We start from the raw sequence: 17438 nt of genomic DNA, 5'->3' as shown, positions 1-17438 counted from the left end.
TCAGCGAGCTTTCACAATTTTAAAAGCGATGTGGTTTCTAATTTTAACCGCTGAAAACAATACTGACAGTAATTTTTATGATTCGAGAACTTACATGATGTTGTCCATATAGCCGACATGTAAACTGGCAAAAAACGACCTTGCCCATTAAAAATTGAGTCTATTATTTCCATTTATAAAATATCTTTTGGCCATGCATTTACAGGTAGGCATCAGACGAAGTATCAACATATCGCTGTCCGTGGAAGTAAAACAAATTGTTGATTTTTTGTTGTAATTTAGTAAGTAAATAAAGCAAATAAACTGGAAATAATAGACTCAATTTTTAACAGGCAAGATTGTTTTGCCAGTTTACCTGCCGGCTATGGACAACGTCATGTTTGTTCTCGAAATTATGAAAATTACCTACTCAGTTTGTTTGGTTTGCAAGCGGTTAAATTCGCCGATACTTTCTGAATTTACTGCTGTTGTGGTTGGATTGTGTCGGGGGATGTGTCATGTGAACATTGCCTTTGCTTTGTCGATCTATGTTCTCATTTTATTTTACTCTTGTTAGGGTGTTGTGCTAAGTATTGAAATAATTTGCTGAAGTTTTATTTACATGCACTTATTTATCACCTTATAATAAGTTGAAGAATTAAGCATATTCTTGTTTTACTCGCAAGCACATAAAAAGTTTGCTATCTTTAATTGCAGTTTTTCTTAGAGCTTATTTGTAAAGTTTATATATCATGTTTTATCGGCCACCTCTAAGCCACCGTTCCATCCACCGACTTCAGTCAAAGACACTCCTTCCCGAGGCTCAGCTACAATTCAGTGCACTGCTTTGCAATTATGTTAAGCAACACCACCACTTCTTGCAGCAACACCACCAAATTAAGCCCCAACACCACCTGATATAGTTCCAAGACCAGCTTGTCGAGCTCCAACACACCTGGTTGTCATCTAATAACACCTAGTCGTTTCAACACACTGGATGGTGATTAACCGAGAAAACATATTATATAGTCCAAAGAGCAGCTGTACATCAGATGGGTTTTCTTCATTCGTTGAATAACACCAATGAAATGCTAAGGTCATATCTAGGAGACCAATTTTAATGAAATTTGATTTAAACAGTTTATGACTTGTAGAATTTCTTTTTTCTAAAGAAATAGTGTTCCATAACTCCATATTAGAATTATTAAAAGTATATTTCAAATAACTTGTTTTAGGTCGTTTATGCATATGAGTTTTTTCTGTGTTTAAGTATGTATGTTTTATTCAGAGATAGCGGAATTAGAGTAGATTCATCGCTTCATACACCATTATATAGTCCAGAAAAGAAATAGATGCTAGATAACCATTTATGATTATAGATTTTAAAACATTTCATTCAATATCCTCTATTTAGGTCCGATTTGTTACTTTGGCAATATATAATGCATCCATTATCAAAAGTAGGGGCTATGTCAGCTTTATATAGAATAATTGTTTCATTTCAGGTGTAAGAAATATTTGAATTCTTTTCAACAGGGATATTTTAGAATAAGTTTTGTATAAGTTTTGTCAATTTGGTTTTCCAAGATAGACAATAATTATTGTCAACGTGCAATCCAAGTAGCTTTTGACAATAAACATTATTTATGCTCGAATTCACAATACGTACTGTAGATAAAGATCTTATGTTATTTATTTTACATTTTTGTCCAATTATCATTTACGTTGACTGATCTGGATAATAAATTTGGAATAGATCTACAGTAGTGCATATTCTACTATATCTTCGTATCAAATTTAGGCTTTTGAAATCATATATAAATAACTTTTTTCAGGGGAAAACCCAAATTATCACGTGACAAGTCACATGCAAACAAAATGGCAGATAATTAGAAAAAGGGATGTATATGGTGACTTAAAGATGATGTCCTGAAAAGAACAATTACCAGACCTAAGTTTACTCATATCCAGTTGGTTCTTTTCCGATTCATTATCATTTTTATTTAGTGTCAATATTGATCAGCAATACATATTGTCTACTGTAAAGACACCTGTTCTATATACTGATGTATACTCAGTTCCTATGATCAGATGATATCACGGGTTCTATGATATCACGGTATTTACATTTTCTGCGACTGATAGTAGAAGCAACACAGGTTTTTATTATTATTTTTTAAACTGTCACACTAACTTGCATAGCATCTGCCAATAATTTAATTTTGTGAATGATGAATATAGATCTACCTGTTATAAAATCTTCATATTTCATTTGACTACTATTTCCCTTACTGGTCGGAGAGATAACTCCGACGCATAGATAACCCCGACACTTGATAAATATAATTGTTATAACTTTGTTTTTCAACAAACAAGCACATGGTCACCTAAAAGTATAGAAGCAGGACCTAATGGGATGATTTTTTTATAATTTGATAAACTTTTTAATGTTTTTCAAATAACCTGAACTTTTCATAGGCAGAACTGCTTCAAAACGTTCTTTTTACTAAATTACAATAAGGTAGTTAGAATTGTATTGACCACAGGCCACTGGCTTGGGAAAGATTTTTGAAAAATTGTTTAAATATTCACAAAAACTAGATAAAACATATAAAATGTAAAAATAAATTATTGATGCAGATTTTCCAGTCATTTTTTACTTTAAAAATTAAGTGTCGACTTTATCTACTGTTGTGGGGTAAAAATACCATGTTTTGTATACCTCTTTCAGGACCTTAAAGAAGTACCAGATTCCATTTTCATACATAATTTTTGTTGTATAATGTAAAGTCTTTGAACTGAAGTTTGTTTAGGTGGTTCAATATTTAAAATATACAGGAAGATAATTAAGATATTGCAAAAAATATGTGATTTAGTGTCGGGGTTATCTCTCCAACCAGTAATTGTTTTAACATAGTCAATTAAGATATTTTATAATGACATATTGTTTGTTCCTTTAATTTGAATTTTATAGCATGTTAACTGTTGAAAGTTTTTCACTTGAAGATTTTGACCCATCTGTCCTTCAACTCTTGAATTTTTGGGGATTATCGTGATACCCTAGTAACCTTCTCTGAAATCACCCAAAATGGCAGACAATGTAAATAGTTTAGAAAATAACATTTTAATTGGATCTTTTGTTATAATTTTTTGACAGTTTTGGAAAAGGATCACTTATTAAATACATGAAAAGTTTCATTCATGTGTGATTTTTATATTTAAATGCATGTATTTTTCGATAAATGTTAAGTACTGCAATATTATAGAACACGGGGCTAATAGATCTATGTTGAGTTCATGTTGCCACTGTTCTTAACAGCAATATTGAAATATGAAAATCGGACATGAATTAGATTCTTCTTTATATAAATAAATCATCATTTCCCAGCATTTGTAGTCCCAAAACTTATTTAAAAAAAAACAACAACAACAACAAAAAAAACACAGAGCTACATCACAGAACTGTATTTATGTATTATATAATTTATACTGTACTCCTCTTAGTTCACATAGTTTCATAACAAATGTTTTTCCTTACACATGTACTTTAATTTCAAAACATCTTTACATTGACTTGTCATTGATTGTTCTTTAGGTTTGATGTTTTGGTAAAGTACTTCGAAATATGGATTTTGAAACATTCCTGAAAGACTACATTTGGGTATGTTTATTAGATATAGATATTCTTAACTTAACTGTGCTATCTTTTGAATTGACATTTTTCAAACTGAAACACACATATGCAATGTACATGACTGTATATCTACTGTTTATTGTAAGATTCTCTAATTGGATGTACATTTATTAATACTGGATTGGCTTTTACTGATCATAATTTTACTAAATATAGAATTAATCTAAATTATATTTTACATAATGTACATGTATCTAAAATCAAGTGGTTTCATTTTCTTTTGATTTGTGTGTATAAGATAAGTATTAAGATATAAAAGATCTTTAAATTAAAGTGGCAGCATGGCCTAGTGGTTAACACGTCAGACTAGTAATATAAGGATTGAAACTAGTAATCTAAGGATTACTTACCGCGTGGGTTCAAATCCTGTCAGGGACAAGCCGTTGTTTCCTTGAGCAAGAAACTTTACATTCGTTGCTTTGTACTGGTTGGTTCCAGGAAAGGATTCGAGAGTGTTTCAATAAACTTATAGCTTCCAACACAATCCAACTAAAATAAATTTGTATAAACTAAGCTAAAAGGTCTTTAGATAATATTATGAATGTGTGAAATTTGTTATCCTACAGATTTTGTAAGCAGTAAATTCATGCTGATATATCTATACATGTGCATTTGTTACTAAAATTGTTAATTTTTGCAGGTGCCAATCGTCATTGGGATATTGGTGGTCATCATTATTATTTTCATACTTTGCTATGTCTTTAAATGTTGCAGGTAAGTCTTATAGTCAAAACATTTTTGGGTTAATTTTATATTGAAAACCGTCGAGTCACATGTTAAAATAAGAAAAAAGCCTAATAATATATCCTTTTTCTTAAAGAGACTCGCGTTTACATTTAAGCTCTTTGTAAAAAATCATTTTAAAAATGTCTACTTACACAATAACATTATTTTGTTATATATTTAATGTTAAAGTATTTATTGAAAAATGTAAAATGAATGTATTATGTAAAAAAGAAAACATAAATAAAATGGCCTTAAATGTGGTTCAAAAAAAAAGAAAAGAAAAAAGGCCAAAGCACTGCATAGAAATTTTTATATTATCTAAGTAGAAATTTATATATTATCTAAGTGATGAATGTTTGGCTAATCCTGGATAGTTCTATAATCCGGTATTGTTTGGCTTATCCTAGATAAATTGTTTGGCTTATCCTAGATAGTTCTTTAATCCAGCATTGTTTGGCATATCCTAGATAGTTCTATAATCTGGTATTGTTTGGCTTATCCTAGATAGTTCTATAATCTGGTATTGTTTGACTAATCCTAGATAGTTCTATAATCATATTGTTTGGCATATCCTAGATAGTTCTATAAGCATATTGTTTGGCATATCCTAGATAGTTCTATAATCCAGTATTGTTTTGCTTATCATAGATAGTTCTATAATCGGGTATTGTTTGGTATTATTCTAGATAGTTTTATAATCTGATATTCTTTGGCCTTATCCTAGATAGTTCTATAATCCAGTATTGTTTGGCTTATCCCAGATAGTTCTATAATACAGTATTGTTTGGCTTATCCTAGATATTTCTATAATCCGGTATTGTTTGGCTTATCCTAGATAGTTCTATAATCTGGTATTGTTTGGCTTATCCTAGATAGTTCTATAATCCAGTATTGTTTGGCTTATCCTAGATAGTTCTATAATCCGGTATTGTTTGGCTTATCCTAGATAGTTCTATAATCTGGTATTGTTTGGCTTATCCTAGATAGTTCTATAATCTGGTATTGTTTGGCTTATCCTAGATAGTTCTATAATCCAGTATTGGTTGGCCTTATCCTAGATAGTTCTATAATCCAGTAATGTTTGGCTTATCCTAGATAGTTCTATAATCCAGTATTGTTTGACCTTATCCTAGATAGTTCTATAATCCAGTATTGTTTGGCCTTATCCTAAATAGTTCTATAATCCATTATTGTTTGGCTTATCCTAGATAGTTCTATAATCTGGTATCATTTGGCTTATCCTAGATAGTTCTATAATCCAGTATTGTTTGGCTTATCCTAGATAGCTCTATAATCCAGTATTGTTTGGCTTATCCTAGATACATGTAGTTCTATAATCCAGTATTGTTTGGCTAATCCTAGATAGTTCTAACTTCTATAATCCAGTATTGTTTGGCTTATCCTAGATAGTTCTATAATCCAGTATTGTTTGGTAGATAGTTCTATAATCCAGTATTGTTTGGCTTATCCTAGATAGTTCTATAATCCGGTATTGTTTGGCTTATCGTAGATAGTTCTATAATCTGGTATTGTTTGGCTAATCCAAGATAGTTCTATAATCCAGTATTGTTTGACCTTATCCTAGATAGTTCTATAATACAGTATTGTTTTTGCTTTAATCCTAGATAGTTCTATAATCCAGTATTGTTTGGCCTTATCCTAAATAGTTCTATAATCCAGTATTGTTTGGCATATCCTAGATAGTTCTATAATCTGGTATTGTTTGGCTTATCCTAGATAGTTCTATAATCCAGTATTGTTTGGCTTATCCTAGATAGTTCTATAATCCAGTATTGTTTGGCTTATCCTAGATAGTTCTATAATCTGGTATTGTTTGGCTTATCCTAGATAATTCTATAATCCAGTATTGTTTGGCTTATCCTAGATAGTTCTATAATCCGGTATTGTTTGGCTTATCTTAGATAGTTCTATAATCTGGTATTGTTTGGCTTATCCTAGAAAGTTCTTTAATCCAGTATTGTTTGGCCTTATCCTAGATAGTTCTATAATCCGATATTGTTTGGCCTTATCCTTGATAGTTCTATAATCCAGTAATGTTTGGCTTATCCCAGATAGCTCTATAATCCAGTATTGTTTGGCTTATCCTAGATAGTTCTATAATACAGTAGATTTATTATCTTTATTTCTATTTAATTTAGGAATACATCTCGTGGTGACTATATGCCGTTGAGGCAAGAAGATGTAAGACTATATGGGAACCAGGAGATTGGTATTGGCCAGCGCTTAGATTATGAAAGGAATAAGAAACAGCAGGCCTTAGAATGTACATTATTTAACTGCTATCAATCTCAATAATTTCAAATTCTGATGATAATTCCATTTCAATAAGCTTAATGATTTATTTAACTTGTCTCCTTCAAGATCTCTGAGACTTGAAGTTTCAATTTTTTAAGTCATTAAAATTATGTTAAAACAAAAAGGCTTTACATTTTACACCCTTTCATGGCACTTGGGTTTTAGATAAAAAAAAGGAATGGTACTTTATTGCACATTATATATCTTTCTATGAAAATGAATTTAATTTTTTGTTTTAGGGTAGGAATTAGATAAAAACTTGCTAATTATTTAAATATCTTGAATGCAACTTTACTTTTATTAAACGTTAAAAGTATTAAATATTTAATAGTTAAATAAATAGTTTACATAGCTTTACAGAACTGAGACATACATGATTATACTTTATTTTTCCTCTACAAATTTTCAGCAACAGCTTGGATGAATGCACAGTATTATCTTCGTGCAAACCCAGAATATAATGATATTAAACAACTTGAAATTCTTGGTAAATATTTTAATTGTATTTGGGGGCGCGGGGAGGGGGTCCCCCTGGCTGAGTTGTATCGGATGCTGACTTTAAATTACTTGCCTCTCATGACTGTGAGTTGGAATCTTGTCATGAACTTTTGGACTCTTTCATGTGAAGAAACAGCCCAGCTGGCTTTTGGAAGGTCAGTGGTTGTACTTAATGCTTGCTCAAGCATGAAATAATGCAGGAAGGGGTGTCCAAGGTCTCTGTCCACCAGTTAAGTTGGAAAGTTGTCAATATGACCTTTACAGTATCGGTGTGACTTAAAACCCTAGATGAAATAACAATTATTATACCAGTAATAATATTTGTTATTTATCAGGAGTATTTTCTACTGCAGAAATATTGCAGGTGTGCATCATTGACAAGAAAAAGATCAACAATAAAATTTACATTTTTTTCCAGTTTCATTCTAGAAAGTTTTTTACCTGGTTGTATAAACATTCACATATGTTCTCGATTTTGTACATATTGCAGTATGTAATTTGCATTACTAAATATCTAAGTTCACTATGATTGTATATTTATTACAGGTTCCCAGTCTCAATAAATTATTTATTGATGATAGTTCCCGTTCTCAGATTTTTTTATCAATTACAGGTTCCCGGTCTCACAAAACTTGGTTCCTGGTCCCAAGGAAAAACCTGCTTCTGACGATGATAGATAAACCAGAAAAAATGATTCCGACGTTTTCAAAACAAACTTGTCGTGCTATAAGAGACATGCTGAATTTACTACAACACCCTTTTATATATCCTATATATAGCATAGATTTTATGGTGGATCAAAACATCGTGGTTGTACTGTATCCTATTAGCAAAAGAGGCTCTTTGAAAGATTATATTTATCAGGTACTAGCATTAGAAATTTATATGTTTTTCAAATAAACAATTCAAACAATTTGTGTATTTAAATCCTATTTTGAGTTTTATTATTTTAAAAGTTTATACATTGTATAAAGGCTTCATCTTGACTTTCAAGATCACAAGATCATCAAAACTCTTCTTTTTTTTATTTATTTATTTTTATTTATTTATTTTTTATTTAAATGCTTATGATATCATTTGATGACCTCACTCTAATCTTCACAAGGACCACAATTGCAAAAAAGGCACAAATATTTTTGTATCACTTGTTTTCATCTTAATGAAAAGTTACAGTGATAGTTTAAATTATTTCAGAACAGCTATACTGAGCCTTGGAAAAATAAATACAGAACAAGGAAAAGAGGTCTTAATGTGACGCAGATACGATGCTTCGGAAAACAGATCCTTACGGTGAGGTCTTGTAGTTGTAGTTGTAGATAAACCTGCATCAAGTTTTGTTTACATCTGATTACATATGAAAGTCTTTAAAATTAATGGTACTGTATATTGTTTATTCCTTTGCATAGTACTGAAAAAAGTTGTCTGTTTACTTTTCAATTTTATCCTATTTTTTTAAAAAAAAAGAAAAAGAAAAGAAAAGTAATCTGCTCTGGTATCAAACTGTTTGCAAAAGCTACTGTATTGCCCTTGGTAAATTTAGCAGACTTAAATGATTGTTATATATTGCTAGCTTAATTAGACTTGATGGCCATAATGAATTTTCTATGCCACTAGTGTGGAGCCATACCTGTTTGAATCCATTATCCCTAACACGGTGAAGTTTTTGAATGAACCTGTTTGGTTTCCATTTTTGGAACTATCCATTATAAGTTTTAGGGAAAAACATGTATCAAGATATAAATTTGAAGTTTGTCAGCCTATATTATAGAGCCTGGTCTGAGGGCATGGACATGCAGACTAGCCTGGCTCTATACTGCTGGCTAATGTTAGACCTAGGTTTAAGGTTTGTACTACACATACTTATGTGTAATTCCAAATCTTAAGTTTGATATGTTTATTATTCTATATTTATGGATGTAACTCACTATAGTGTAAGAGCACTACCTCAAGACACTTACTTTTTCGCTGATTTTTACATTTTTCATTGTTATCGTATATAAATTGGTTTGAAGAGATGAATAAGATGTCTTAAAGTTCATTTCGTTGGGTGAAAAGTCGAGATTTTAGCATTAAATCATTCAAGCACCTTGTCGGTATTTAGTGTGGTGCTCCAACATGTTTTTAATCTCACTCAATATTGATCAGGTGAATAATTAAATAAAAAGCACTATTTTAAGTTAAGATTTTATGACATTTCAGGCTCTGATATTTATAGAAGATAAGGGATTTCCTCCACATGGTAATGTTCACTCAGGAAATATTGTTATAGACAATAATAGTTGTAGGTGAGTGCTGTGCTAGCCAATAAAACATCAAAAGTCCCTTATTTCAATGAGAGTATTTTTGTTAACTTTGCAACACTAATATCTGTACATGTATGTATTTGGCTTACTTGAAAAAATTATGAAAGTATATACAGTATAACCTGTGTAGAGCAACACCCTTTGGGAGACAAAGATTGTGGTTGTATTTGAGAGGCGTTGCTCCAGAGAGGATGAATTTTTTACTTTCAAAAATATTTAAACTGTGTTTGTAGAGAGGTAATTGCTCTACAGAGGGTTGGTGTGCAGAGGTTATACTGTAATTCACTGCCTCTTTGTGGTGTTGTTATGTACATCAAAGCAAAATGGATAAATATATATGAATATATTTCCTATAATATTAACCTTACCATGCTTAAATGGATTGAAAGGCCATTTATTATTTTAATGTAAAAATTTCAAAATATCAACTGACTGAATAGCAAACAGTGCAGACCATGATCAGACAGAAAGGATTATGCTAAGTGATCTTTGTAGGGTGAAATCTATTGCCTCTTGCAGGCTAAATGTTTAAAAATATGAATTGTGTATTGTTAAGTACATATTCAGCAACTGTTAATTAATTTCATAGAAGAGAATAAAATATATTATCATGATTTTGTAGACTTATTTTACTTTTGTAAACATTATTGAATGATTTTACTTTTGTAAACATGATTTTACTTTTGTAAACAGTATTTTACTTTTGTAAACATTATATTACTTTTGTAAACATTATTTTACTTTTGTAGAATTACTTTACTTTTGTCGACTTAAGTTATTTAATGATTATATCTTTGTAGACTTATGGGTTGTGAGAGCTCTTTTATCGGAGAAGAACCAAAAATATATCAACTTTTTAGGAAGAAAGTCAAACAAAATAAAGAAGCCATAGATGTTATATCTTTTGGTAAGTACTTCTAGCAGAAGTGATTCAAAATTTCTGAAATCATTCCAACCATTTGCCTGCTAGCAGCAACTGTTTACAATCATCAATTCAGGCTTAGACTTCAGGACTGCAGCCATGGAAGCTCAGCCCGAAGATATGTTTTCGAACTGAGCTTAATATTTTCGTGTCGGTTTCATCCATACTATAAGTATACTCTTATCAACTTCTGGTTGTGCATCTCCTGTCTTGGCAGATATCTTTATTGAAAGTTGAAACAGCATAATTCTATATACTTTCCAACAATGCTGATATTATTTGATTGTTTTTTTTTTCTTGTCTGTTTTAGTATTCAAAATCACAGATTTGATTATACATTTGTAATTAAAGATTTTAGCTTACTTTAATCACCTTGGCATCTCTATTTGAATTGACCAATATTACAGGTGTCATACCTGGTATGTGAAAATAAGATCATGTACGGCTCAAACCTAAAGTCCCTGAATTAAGAGGCAAAAATTTGAAGCCAATAGCACATACTACAAGAGAAGGGTTCAAGATAATGTTGGTACAAGTTTTAGTCCAACCTTATTGTATGTGTACATTATAATTTTGCTGAAAAGCCCATTGTGCCCAAGAAGTGCTATTTTTGGTGTATTGTTAAAGTTTCCAAAAAGTTACTCACTGGCCAATTATTTGACCATCTTTTGCATCTTCTGTCTTTTGGCAATTAGCACAGTTATAATGAATAAGATTGGGAGACAAAATTCTACTTTGTTTACATTTTTCCATGTTATGACTTTTCACATCGACAGCGCCACTTTCTTCAGGTGATGAGCATCTAACATTTTCTAAAACCATTTTAAATATTTGTTTCTGAGCAAATGTATAACTATTACATAACACAAATGTATAACATATAACCGTGTGATTGAATTCTCTTTTCAGGTCATTTGATCTATGAAATGTGCGTGGGGACGGAGCTTGACTCGGCGCATCCTCAGCCTGCTCATCTTAGCATGTGTAAAAACCCTGAAATAGTCACTGTAAGATTTATCTACCTTGATAGCTGACAAAATTTTCATATATGATATATAATCAGTTCTATAAAAACAAATGCTTTTCTTAAGCTTTCGACATTTTGTCTTCTTCAGAAAAAATTAACGTTTATAAAATAACAAATGATGCAATGTCCGTTTAACTATACGCTGAACGGAACATGACATTAATGCGGAAATAAAACTTTTGTCAAGTAAAACCAGAACATTTCAATTAAAACATTGCTTCATAAATACAGCAATATACAATACAATATACATAGAAAATGGATCTACACATGTGATACAAACATTCTCATAATTAATAATAATAAAAATGATAATGATAAAAAAATGGATAACATATCACTATTTTTTTTTTCATTTTTTTTTCTTTTTTTTTATTAAACTTTTAGCAAAGTTTTAATACCAAAAAAGAAATCTATTGCAATTTTAATATTTTCCCTGAATATTAATCTCTAAAAATGGGATAGTATTTATTTTGGTAGAAATTTTAGTTTTGTATAGTTAGGAGAATTTAAAGGTCATAACATTACTGTTGTATAGTTTTGCTAGAATTTTTAAATAGATTTAAGTTAGCAGAGTTTAACTTAAAAAAATGAAAATATTGATAATTGAGACAAAGTTATGAAGTAACTTGATTTTAAAATTTTGTATAAATAAGCTGCAGAGATTCTTTAAAAGTAATTCCATTATACACTTTGTAACTAAAATGGTTAAAAAAGTTAAATAAAAAATATTTTCGTTATTTTCAGGTTCTGAATTTTATTTTCCCTGAAACAGGGACAGCATATCCTTCCTTAAAAGACGTAAGTAATATGTTTTTTCATTGACCCCTATGTTAAAATGGGGTTTGAAATTATTTGGGTCATGGTCAAGGTTAGTTGTGCTAAAAATAGATTTGGTTGGTCAACCATGTCTTATAAACCAGTGTGTGATTTACTGCATGTTTACGAGTATTTTACTGCTAAATTTGAGAATAACAATAGCACCTACTGAACATAACTTTAATTCTTCAAAATGAAATTGAACATTCCTTCAAAATGGAATCACCCATTCCCTTCAAAATGGAATCACCCATTCTCTTCAAAATGGAATCACCCATTCTCTTCAAAATGAAATCACTTATTTATGTAACATTTGATCACTAGGAATATAGATAAATACATGCATTCAAGTCTTCTTTCTGTGGTAATACTTGGTACTTGATTGAAGTTTAATTGATAGTTATCGATTTTTTTGCTATCAGTATAGAATCAGGCGAGTCTGTATATCTGTGCAGTCTGACCAGGCTGTTGGCTGAATAACTTTAATTTCTCATCTCCCAAATCTGAGAATGGATTGTTCCAAAAATAGAGTCTATTTGAGGAATTCAGCAAGTTAAGGGTTAAGCTTAATTGTAAAAACAAGTTTTTAAACTTAGATCAATCACTCCAAAATACTTACCAATCACTATGTCACATAATTATTATGTGGAAACATTGCCGTGACTAAAATATGACTTGAACTCACAAAACCTTGGTTGAAAATCAAATACCTAAACAACTTCTTTTAAGTTTAGACTTTAATTTGTTGACCTGAAGCCTTTTGTCCATATTGTTGTTAGTTTGAACTTTTATGATGATGATAGTAAGACTCATAGACAGATTGGTGTACAGAACCAAGTAGGGAAAAGAAATAATTCTATAGACTGGTTTACCAAAAAATAGGCAATAGCAATAAACTCATAGACTGGTGTACAAATAAGGTAGAAATAAATTTAAAGGTAGATATTGTAAAAAATAACTGTACATGTTTAACACTTACATGTAATTCAATTTCAGATTGCCAGTCATGATTTTTTCTCAACAGTTCCACTGCCAGCACTAGAAAATTACCATTTTACACCAGTAAGTTATACTTGTTTTTTGTGTGTTTGTCCATTTTTTCTTGTGATGCTAATCAAAATTGCAATTAATTGCAGTACATGTAAATGCAAAAACTGTTTGTTCTATGAAACCTTTGAGTCTAATGTCATAGAAAAATGAAGTCACACTGGCACAATAATTAACGCTGTAAAGATGGCAACTTTGTAGTTTTTACCAGTGGAGGAATACCTCATGAAGCACAGCGATTATGCATTATTTCAGGCATGAGAGGGTACCCCAGTAGATCCACAAGCCTTCTACAAGCTAGGTGGAAAGCTTGTTCACATTCACGACTTCACACATCCGAGCATTTACAAGTCTATAAGAGTAACAATGCAAAGTCTTCTTTCATAAATTGACTAAGGTGATAGCTCTCCTCATATATATTTTAAGGTTTTTATCTTTTTATTTTACAGATCAACTTAAATAAGGAGATGAAGAGTATAGTAAAAGCAATCAAACAGGGTAAACCAATGTTAGCTAGGAGGTTAGAACACAATTTCTATTATTACCTAATGCCTTCTATAAATGCTAATTCCTTATTTACAACAAGTTTAATTGAACCGCTGAAATCCTGTGCATATGCAGTGATGAAGTGAACAGTGTCTGTTGACCGGTCAACATTTTTAACTGTTTCATCCCCTGTCATCAGGTATTTCTGATAATGCCGTCAACCACTATTTGAAATCAAACGTCTCTCAGCTCTATACAGTGAAAACTCTGAAAACCGGACCCTCTGAAAACCGGAATCCTTTGAAAACCGGACCATTTTAAAAGTCCCGTATTTTCTCCTTATATGTTCATTGAAAAAAATCCTCTGAATACCGGAACCTCTGAATTCCGAAAACCGGACGCTTTTCTGTGGCTTCTAATGCTAAACATGCATAAAAAATCCTCTGAAAACCGTACAGCAATTTTAAGTATCAACTTTCTGTGTATTTTAAAGTATATTAAAACATAATCTCAACAGGTGACATGTTCAATTACCAGTTAATGATCACCCTTTTTATCTATGCAGGTGTGAAAACACTTGTGTGTTTTAATTTCTTATTGGCAATTAAATCATAGCTCTTTCATTATAATTTTGCCTTTCCCTGTATAGGTATGATTTTTCTAAATGTTTTTAATTTGTTGTGTGTTTTTTTCTTCTTTAAATATAAAATGTCTAAAAGAATTAGAAACTTTTGTAAAATGATTCCTGTTTTGCTAAAAAAATTGATCTTTGTTTAGATATTTATTATATGCAAAAGTAGTAATACTAAATTCCATTAATTACATATTTTAAAAGCCAATTAACACAAGATATATTTCAGACAATGTGTTGTTTAAATTTCTGATTTTCTGAATTATATTCATGGATTTGCATAATAAAATTACTTAAGACATTTATTGTTAAAAGAAATTAAAATATGACTTAGACAAAAATGTTAAAAAGTAAATACATGACTGTACAAAATGTTTTAACAAAGTCATTGTTCAAACACATCATAATTATCAATAAATGTATAAAACCTCTGAAATCGGAATCCTCTGAAAACCGGACTTTTGGTCAAGTCTGGAGAGGGTCCGGTTTTCAGAGTTTTTACTGTATATGGTAGTGTTTTTTAGAAAATTTAACCTTTGTAGGATTCAGTTGTAAACAGTTTACAATTGAAACAGTTGTAAAACTGTTATCAGTCTGTTGTTGCAATAATCATTATAATTTGATTGCAAAGCATAAGGTCATAAAAGGTAATAGAACAGTTATTTCATGAATGTTTGCTGAATAGAAAAAATTGTTGTCCCTCGGTATCGGGGATGACATTTGAAACTGTTGTCCCTCGGCCTTCAGATGAATGGTCTTGTCCAGATTGAAAAACCAGTCCTTTTTAAGATATTTTGCTTAGTTTTTGTTAATGAGTGCCGAAAAGAATGTAAACAAAACTGAATGATTTGATATATACTTAATGTTTTAACTATTTTAAACTTTGTTAGATGAAATTATTCTTACCAAATAAAAATTGTCTTTACCATTATCTATTACAAGAAAATAAAATTTAATTTTTGTCAAAATCAATAATTGTTATTTGAATTATTTCAAAATCTTTTTTGTCAAAATCAAGTAGATTGTTATCAAAAGTTTTTAAAAATCTTCACGAGAGGTTTCAATGATTTATATTTTTAATATTTTATTGTAGGAAGTCAAGATTAAAGAGAACCGCCTCAAATGCCTCTGTTTTACATGGGTCACAAACAGACATAAAATACGTTGATGAAACAAAAGGTGTTACCACAGCAAATGTTCCTGCTCCTCCCCCACCACCTCCTGCCATGGGGGCAGTTCCTCCTCCGCCCGCCGGGGCACCCCCTCCCCCACCTGCACCACCAGGTCCCCCACCACCTCCAGGGCCACCACCACCACCGGGGCCACCACCAGCTGGAGCACCTCCTGCTCCCCCGCCGTCTTCAGGGAGATCGGCCCTGCTTGGTGATATACGTAAAGGGATGTCGCTGAAAAAGACTAAAACCAATGATAGAAGTGGTCCTAAAGTTTGATGAAGATTTTTCCTTAGTAATTAAGATTTAAAGTGTATAAAGCTATATATCTGATGCCTGTACTTAACAAAATTGTTTGAATTTTTGAAAAAGAACAATCCCAAAATATCTATATTAAAGAAATATGTTGTACATTTTTATAGAGAAAATAGTGCAATTGTACTAAACTTAAAATAGCTGAACAATGATTTGTTTTGGAACTTTTGATTACTTATTAATAACAGAGATGGTCTATTATCTTCCTGCTCTTTCAAGTATCTACAAATAATATTATTTTACTGTTTATAAGGTTTATGGAAATTTTTATAAGATATAGCTTTATATTCTTTGAAAAAATATATGCAATAACAATTTGCCACTCATGAATACATCAGATTTAACTGAGATAGTACTGATTGTGTTGCTTTAAAAGCAAAAAAAATTTTTTTTAAAAACAATACTCAATTTTTGAGGCAGAAAGTGAGCATGTTTGTCATATGTACTGCACATTTAACTGACTCGTTTTTTTTATGTTGTTTGTTTATTTAGTGTGTGAAATTATTACATGTATTTGTCCAATAAAACATAGCACAAAAACGTTGGTCAATTGACTGTTTATAACAATAATTTCATATACTAGATTGGTTAGTATTCATTAGTAAACATTTGCAAACTTAAATTGATCAAGCCCTTTAACTGCTCTTGACCTGTTTAGTTTTGTAAATGCTTACTCAAGAACAGTTAACTATGTTTTAAGGTAACTGTACATGTACTTGTAAAAAAAAATTCCTAGTGCAATTATACTTTGTTTTGTAAGTGCAATATTTATTCAAATCAATTTCAAAACACATTATTTACCTTTGACATGGATTGAACTGATGACCTTTTACCCAATAGAAAACCTTTATTCAACAAAAATGAAAATTGATACATGCACAATTGATTTTTATTTATACAATTTATAAACTTTAAACAAAAAAGTCTATGGGACTGTTTTATAACTTTTGTCTGATTAACTTATGTCTCAAATATGAAACTATCCATCCGTTTAAAAGATATTCTATGCTCATCTTTGAGTAAAATAATTTTATCGCAGAAATTTCTTGAAATCTATGAAATACTTACTGAATATGTCTCATTTGAATAAAAGAATGAATTAACTATGTATTGGAAGCTGCATTCCCAATTACAGATCAAGTAATTTATTAGTTGATCCTAATTAAAAAAAAAAATATGCCAGTTTTTTTTAATAACACAATATATTCATATTGTGGCCTCCTGTAGTGTTTAGACTTTAAAATACAACATATATACTTTGTGTAAAGTCGAAACATGTTTGATTTTATATTTTCAAAGAGACAGTGTACCAATTTTCAGTATTAACAGTTATCAAATTTGAGCATAATATATCATAAGTATTTTAGAAATCAAAACCAATCATACTTGTCTCTGCCTGTGACGGGCATGCACTGCCAGCATTCAAAAACTTGAATCAAATACAGATGACACAAAATCAAAAAAAATTTTGCATGATAATGATAATTTCATGCTGTTACAATA

General features: G+C 30.7%; 1 protein-coding gene across 2 annotated transcripts; it reads left to right on the top strand.

Moving 5' to 3' along the window:
- The first annotated feature begins 1822 nt into the window (after nt 1-1822).
- On the top strand, nt 1823-16026 carry LOC132721766 (slowpoke-binding protein-like). Of its 2 annotated transcripts, none has more exons than XM_060706143.1 (14): nt 1823-1949; nt 3575-3640; nt 4314-4387; nt 6559-6683; nt 7125-7202; nt 7827-8077; nt 8408-8503; nt 9413-9498; nt 10317-10423; nt 11348-11445; nt 12213-12266; nt 13281-13346; nt 13781-13851; nt 15542-16025. In XM_060706143.1, the coding sequence occupies exons 2-14, from the start codon at nt 3605-3607 to the stop codon at nt 15897-15899; spliced, it is 1500 nt and encodes a 499-aa protein (XP_060562126.1). In that variant the 5' UTR covers nt 1823-1949; nt 3575-3604; the 3' UTR covers nt 15900-16025. The 2 variants fall into 2 exon arrangements, with proteins under 2 accessions (XP_060562126.1, XP_060562127.1); XM_060706144.1 differs by lacking the exon at nt 1823-1949 and adding an exon at nt 2062-2138 and having other exon boundaries at nt 15542-16026.
- The last annotated feature ends 1412 nt before the right edge of the window (nt 16027-17438 follow it).

This window comes from Ruditapes philippinarum, unplaced genomic scaffold, assembly GCF_026571515.1.
Source record: "Ruditapes philippinarum isolate M1 unplaced genomic scaffold, ASM2657151v2 ctg1407_1_1_1_1, whole genome shotgun sequence".
Taxonomy (NCBI): domain Eukaryota; kingdom Metazoa; phylum Mollusca; class Bivalvia; order Venerida; family Veneridae; genus Ruditapes; species Ruditapes philippinarum.
The sequence above is the reverse complement of the archived record's forward strand: the minus strand, read 5'-3'. Positions and strand labels throughout refer to the sequence as shown.